General features: G+C 35.6%; 2 protein-coding genes across 2 annotated transcripts in view; one reads left to right on the plus strand and one right to left on the minus strand.

Annotated features, from left to right (window-relative positions):
- Window positions 1-934: 934 nt before the first annotated feature.
- Window positions 935-3,821, plus strand: LOC102599245 (glyoxylate/succinic semialdehyde reductase 1). Its single transcript, XM_006344298.2, has 8 exons — window positions 935-1,076; window positions 1,591-1,701; window positions 1,787-1,888; window positions 2,240-2,341; window positions 2,866-2,981; window positions 3,077-3,155; window positions 3,228-3,398; window positions 3,489-3,821. The coding sequence occupies exons 1-8, from the start codon at window positions 969-971 to the stop codon at window positions 3,561-3,563; spliced, it is 864 nt and encodes a 287-aa protein (XP_006344360.1). The 5' UTR covers window positions 935-968; the 3' UTR covers window positions 3,564-3,821.
- Window positions 3,822-3,899: 78 nt separating this feature from the next.
- The window catches only part of LOC107060029 (oligoribonuclease-like), an 8,662-nt gene continuing 5,306 nt past the window's right edge, over window positions 3,900-7,255 (minus strand). Inside the window, exons 3-6 of the mRNA XM_015307320.1 lie at window positions 6,947-7,005; window positions 5,860-5,946; window positions 4,423-4,510; window positions 3,900-4,261 (exon numbers count right to left, since the gene is read on the minus strand). Of these exons, the coding sequence (XP_015162806.1) occupies window positions 4,137-4,261; window positions 4,423-4,510; window positions 5,860-5,946; window positions 6,947-7,005 (359 nt within the window). The 3' untranslated portion in view covers window positions 3,900-4,136. The remainder of the gene's footprint in view (window positions 4,262-4,422; window positions 4,511-5,859; window positions 5,947-6,946; window positions 7,006-7,255) is intronic.

Genomic DNA, 7,255 nt, shown 5'->3' on the forward strand with positions numbered 1-7,255 from the left:
GGATAAAATCTTCTCTCCTTTTTTGAATTCTTTGTCCCACACAGTAAACATCTACTCAGATCAATCAAGTCAATCAAAGACTATGTTGCGAGTGATGATTGGCCGCCATGTACGGTTCGGAGGCCAAGCCCCACCCAAGTAATAAGGGTGCAGCTTAGGTCAACTACAAGATGACGTTCTAGTCAGATCCTTCTTGCACTATAAATATGAAGAATTTTGATCAGGTCGTAATAAGAGGAGGTAGAATGAAAGATTCGTCAAGTGTAAAATTTCGTTATATTCTGGAGTAAAGGATTTGTTGGAAAATTTTAAAATTTTGTCCTTTAGCAATTGACATTATGCCTATTGGGCATAAGTTCTTCGAGGGAAAAATTCATGTAAAGCATTGTGGAATATTATAATACAAAAATATATATTTATTCTTAAAAAAAAGACTGATTTTTATGAGAAACAAAAATTAAATATGAAAATAAAAAAATTTAAGTCATTTTTGACTTATTTTAAATTATTTTTTACTTATTTTAAATCATTTTTTACCTTGTCAAACACTTCGTAACTTATATTAAGTCATTTTTTACTTATTTTAAGTTATTTTTTATATTTGTCAAACACTTCCAAAAGTCAAAAACTGACTTAAAAATAAGTTTGACCAACTTTTAAGCCAATCAAAACGGGTTGTCACTTTGGGCTCCCATAAAAGAGGAAAAAAGACGAATGGAGGAATGAGGAAATAGAGAAAATTAGTGGAAGAGAATCTCGTTGACGTGGCACGAATCAAGTGGTCAATCAACTACAAAACAAGCAGATATCAAAGTGTACATTTATACTAAATAATTACTAATAATTAATTAAAGGAAAGTGATTTAAATTGTATATTTTGTGTTGCAGTCATTTTTAATAGTTGCAACAAGCTTTTAAGAGTAATAGAAAAGAATTATCAGTGTAGAAAGAAGAAAGAGAAAAAAAGAATGGAGGAAATAGGGTTTCTGGGGATTGGTATTATGGGAAAAGCAATGGCGGTGAACTTGCTGCGCCATGGTTTCAAGGTTACTGTTTGGAATCGCACTCTCTCCAGGGTATTATTCTTTTCTACTTTGTTAACAATGATGACCAAAATATGCGATCTTATTATTGTTGTGAAACCTGAATGGAACAAATGGATCGCTCATCTGTTCTACTCCCTCTGTTTTTCAGTTTTTGTTTACATGCTTGTATGTATGTCTCTAAATCTGTCTCACTTCATTTTTTTACCAAAAAGTCCCTCAAAACTCTTTGACATGCGCATACCTTACCCTCTTTACAACTAGCACCAAAGTCTTTGGCCATTTAACCACACAAAAATTTGTGAAGAATGTATTCCAACAACTAAGGTTTTGCCCACTCAACTATTAGTCATTTTTCTTTATTTATTCCAATTTTCTACGATAACAAAAAAAAAGTGATTTTATGAGATAATAACTATCAACTTGCTTTTGTTCTTCTTCAATTGTCTGTTTTCCTAATTTCCTGTGCAAGATAAGGGGCTTTTAATGGACATGGCCAAGTGTTTATTAGTATTATTGAGTATCAAGATTTTTGTGATGAATGCAGTGTGATGAGCTAGTGCAACATGGAGCCTCTGTTGGAGAAACTCCTGCAGCAGTAATCAAGAAATGCAAGTATACAATTGCAATGTTGTCTGATCCAGCTGCAGCTCTTTCAGTTAATACACAAACACATGTCAATACAATATAAACTATTCAACTTTATTTGTACTTCCTTTATCTAATCAGAGTTTCTTCCCTAGGTGGTTTTTGACAAACACGGAGCACTTGAGCAGATATGTGGTGGAAAGGGCTATATAGACATGTCAACCGTTGATGCTGATACATCTTCACAGATTAGCCAGGTCCGGATTTCCTTTCATTTGGGAACTCTAATTCTTTAATCATTCATTCTAACATATTCTTCATTGCTTACTATCAGTAACTCAGCTTGTTTCTGAATCTTGATTCCCTAATTTAGGACATACAAGCTCAAATTTGAGATCATTTCATTTTTTCTATTTAGTAACAGTTGAAAACATGTCATTTTGAAATGTATAACCTCATACATTGAAATCGCTGTTAAATACAAATATCTCCATCCAAATGGACTCTCTTTGGTGTTCATGCTTTTCTTTACCTCCAGAGTTTAGATGTGAGTTCAAAAAACTGAGGGAAGGGATAAGTGGCAGTTTACTAACATTCAATGATTGCAGGCCATTACATCAAAGGGTGGTTCTTTCCTTGAAGCTCCAGTTTCAGGGAGCAAAAAGCCAGCTGAAGATGGCCAACTAGTAATCCTAGCAGCTGGTGACAAGGTAAAATTATTTAGCTCTTTAATGGAACCACACTCTTGCATATTTCTCTTTGGTTTTGCATGAATTCCAAGTTTGAACACAACATGTGAAAACAATACTTTCCTTAATTGTTTGAAGAAAAAATGCTCCCAACTTATGATCTCGAATTGTCAAACCCTTAAAAGTTTTGGTGAAACTTAAGATCTCAAACTGTCTAAACCCTACAAGTTTAGATTAAAAATAGCTCCCAAAAAAGTTATAACTAATGAGTTGGGTTTTAAGCATTGGTTGTGCATTCCAGCCTTTGTCCGTTCAAATTTTGTGCAGCCTAACTAGTTCTATTCAATTATAACAACTATGTTGTGTGCAACTTTGAGGAGACTGAAATATGCATGTGTAAATGTGAAAAATGAACATAGTGAGATCCCCTGTATTATCGATGAGGAATTGTGAACTTCATAGCACACTGCAACTAAACAACCTTCCATAATCAAACTTCTGTTGGTCTTTTATCAATTTAATTTTTTTTAGTTGAATCCTTGTAGGATCTGTACGATCAAGTAGTACCTGCTTTTGATGTCTTGGGAAAGAAATCTTTTTTCTTGGGACAGATTGGGAATGGAGCAAAAATGAAACTTGTTGTTAATATGATAATGGGCAGGTAATTGGCAGTGGCTCTTTGAATCAACTTTTATGTTCCTTGTGTGTTCTCCCAAGAGTGAATTCTGTCTTACGTTATTATGAATGAATGTGCAGTATGATGAATGCGTTTTCGGAAGGAATTGTATTGGCTGACAAAAGTGGATTGGACCCTCATACCCTTCTTGATGTGTTGGTAAGCATAGGCCATAGCTAGGTTGATGTTTCCCTTTAAAACATATATCCAAGTAAATCTTCATTCTCACAGGATCTTGGAGCCATTGCTAACCCAATGTTCAAAATTAAAGGACCTGCCATGATAAAAAATAGCTACCCACCTGCATTTCCTCTGAAACATCAGCAGAAGGACATGAGGTTGGCTCTTGCACTCGGAGATGAGAATGCAGTGCCAATGCCAGTCGCAGCTGCTGCAAATGAGGTAAGCCTTCACTTGTTTGATCTAAACATCATACAATTCTTTCTAGTTGGCTTTTTAAGTTTAATTCTATTGTACACTTTTTGCCTCCAGGCATTCAAGAAGGCAAGGAGCTTGGGCTTGGGAGACCACGACTTTTCAGCTGTGTTCGAGACTCTCAGCAAATGAGTCAGGCGTACTATTATAATAGCAATAAAATCTTGGAGATCATTGCTGAGTCCTTGTTGTCTCTCTAAAATAGTAATTAACTAGCATGGAAATCCTTCCTACGAACTTTTTAAGTACTTGCAAATGTGAAAAGAACTCTTTCAACGTGAGAATTTATAAGCCCTCTTCTGTTGGCTTTGAAAGTAGATTTAAGGTTCAGATAGAAAAGACATTATTCGTTGAGAAATTTTAAATAACCATTTGCCAAGTTAACTTAAACAACATTTGAATCACCTTGCATATTCCTTTTACATGCTAACCAACTGACAACGAAAATTCATTGTGTAATCAGTATCTCTGAAATTGCGACCAAGTCTGATTTCATCTATTACTGGAAAGGCAAGAAGAAGTATTGTTCTGTTATTTCCCTTCACACACATATCCACTTTTGCCCAGGCCACAGAAGATGATATTAACTTACTGAGTTGGTTACCTGTTGAAATACTAACAGACATTTTCTGTTTAGTGTAATGTTGCTTATACTAAACCTAAAAGAAGAACCCATAACCAGGAAATAGGAAATTTTGCGCCCCATTACTTATTGGACTTGGATGCTTTGAATATGTGTTCCTTGTAGTATTTGAGTTCTGCTATGCTCTCCTTAATGTCATCCATAGCTCTGTGCTTGTTTTCTTTTTTAGGAGCCTTTTTTCCATCTAATGAAAAAGCAGGAAAATACTATTAAATAGATGGAAAAGATGCAAAATAAAAAATGCAACAGCCAAAGAAACTGAATATTAGTCTACTTAACAACCCCCACCCGTCAAGGAATACATTAAAGTAGACATAGTACACTGCAATAACCTGTACTGGTTTTACCTTGGATACCAACGAAGACACAATGCCTTGACACTGCTAACATCAACAAGTACATGTGAAAAAAGACTAGCCAGATTCGGCATATATTTCTGCATACATAAATTAGAAAGAGAACAATTTAGAAACAAGCTCTAAATTTGTTAGGCCAATCGAGTAAAACTGCATAGAAACACCCAAATCATACTAGACTATGCCACGTGGCAAGAAATATATATGATATATATACATATATAATGCTAACATAATACATGAAGGTAGAATATTAGCATTGTACCCATTTTTGGAGTTCACCAAAACACCCTTATAAACACATCCCCTTTTTTTAATAGCAGGGATGTTTTGGTCTTTCCAAGAAATAAGTCTATTTATTTCCGCACAAACTTCTCCTCACATTTTCTTTCATCCTGCTAACTTTTAAAATTTTCCCTGAAGCCCTTACTATTTCTTGCCACCTAATGAAAATTAGGGACTTGTTTGTCATTTCAACCCAAAATTCCCCAATTACCTCTTCCAAACCTCACCCAAACCAAAAGCTCCTTGCTTCTCTACGGTTATCCCATTTCAGCTTCAATTTTACTTATTCATGGTTCATTGTATCTCTATCCTTGATTTCTCCGTGTATCTTTCACTTAAATGTCCAAATCTTAATCACCATATCTCCTTGTTCCTAGATTTTGGATATTACAAAAACCAAATGATGTTGAATAAAGATAATATCGCCATTGATGGGTTTGCAATTGGGGATTGCGACTAGAAAAGAATCAAAATTTTATTTATTATATGGACATCAAAAGCAACCATATTTGGGAATCTTAAATCCATTAGTTGTATGAGTTTTCAAGCTTGTCAAATTTAAAGGAACAGAGCTGAAATAGTTAAATGGAATTACCTGCTTCCCACTTTTTTCTACTTATGCTGAGAGTTATACTTTTAATAAAAATATGTCATACACTTGTCATAACTGGCTTTGATCTAAACGATATAAAGGAACACTTGTTTTCCTATTAATTAGCATTCTCAAAATCAAATTGCAAAGAAGAAAGGGGCTTTTGGGTGATGAGGGGAAGAGTGAAATGGATTTGGGAGATTTTGGTTAAAATGACAAAGCACTCCTTAGTTTTTGTTAGTTGGCAAAAAATAGTAATGGGACGACGCTTACCTACTATCTTCCTGTATAGTATATATATTTGACAACCATTCGTCTAGGTCAGCTTGTGTGCACCTCGACTAATTTCATGGGTAATTGATACCTCCCACCAGCACAGTTGTTGGGTAAGTCTATCCATCAAAGTTTGGATAGATGGAAAGAAATCGCCTATAATCTTTGCCTCTAGCGGGGTAATGCGACATGGCACATATAATTATCACAAATCCATTTATTTGTTGATGAGATACTTCAAAATGATATGTCTATAGATTTATACTAAAATAAATATACCTTCAGAAATTGAAAATCCACGTAGACTGAATTTCCTGCTAGTAATGGCGTATATGTGCCAATATTTCTCTTCACAAATTCAATAACCTACATAATGCAAGCAAAAGTATGTTAATGTAAAGACCAGTTTCATGGACCCCATAGCAATAGCCATGCATCCCAATTTTCAATCATGCTCTACCTCAACGATTTGCAGGGAAAACTAGACTGAAATAGTAATTGCCAAATTAGACCAACATGAGGATACAATAGAAAGAAAAGAGGAAAAAACGGAGGGCACGAAAGGTACTGATGCTGGTCACAACTCTTCAACATGAAGCTATACTTTTTGCCTTTTTGGTGTGGGAAAAAATAAAAAGTGTTCACCGCAACAACCAATTCCAATGTGAGGATGTGGCCATTCAAAGTATATGCTTATTTTCAACATCTAGGAGGCATTTTCTAAACACAAGCACATGAGAAAATAGGGTTCAAAAAATTTGAGGTTTGGATATCAAAGTAGCATACCACATAAAGTTATTGTGCACAACTGTATCCCTAAGAGAAAAATACCTAGACACATTATTTTCTTTGATAAGGTAAATAATATTGTTAAACAAGGGGAATGAAAGCTCCCATATACAAGAGGTAAACCAAAAAGTAGAGAATCTACATCAAAACATGATTCTCTACAAAAGACACACAAACATCTATACAACGAGGAATTTTGAGGCTGCACCAAAAAGCAATCAAAGAAAAATGGCTATTTCTTAAATGTGCAAAAACTCATTTTCAATCCCCTCAAAAGCTTTCCTACCCACATAAGAGCTAATGGGACAACCCTCCATGCCTTTTGCCTTCTATATATTCCAGCCCAACTTTGCAGGACCTCTCTTACAGTACCCAACATTACCTATTGTACACCAAAATAATTCAAGACCACCCTCCAGAAGCTCGACGGCACTTTGCAATGCACCAATAGATTATCAACTTCTTCACCTGAACACTTGCACATAAAATACCAGCTAACATGACTGATATTTCTCTTCCTTAGGTTCTTAGCTGTCAGATTTCCTGCCCTCGCTGCCAACCATGCAAAAAAACACACCTTCCTGGGTGCCCTAATAGCCTTTGGAACTCTTCCATCTCCCAATCTTGTAGTTTCTCCTAAAAGTAAAGTCCCAAAAAACTTCCCTTCCATGCTCCTTGCAGGTCTGGTTGACTGTTGACCCCACGTGGTTTGAGATTTTGTACATGTTAGTGAACGACACCCTCAATGGTCTCTCCCCATATCATTTGTGATTCCAAAACTAATTCTCCTTCCGTCCCCCGCCCTAAAGGTGATGTCACCATTAAAGCCTTCATAATGCTCCTCCACATGCTACAACCAAATGAAACAGTAAAATCTCTAGTCCTC

The sequence above is a fragment of the Solanum tuberosum genome, unplaced genomic scaffold, assembly GCF_000226075.1.
Source record: "Solanum tuberosum cultivar DM 1-3 516 R44 unplaced genomic scaffold, SolTub_3.0 scf00053, whole genome shotgun sequence".
NCBI classification, from domain to species: domain Eukaryota; kingdom Viridiplantae; phylum Streptophyta; class Magnoliopsida; order Solanales; family Solanaceae; genus Solanum; species Solanum tuberosum.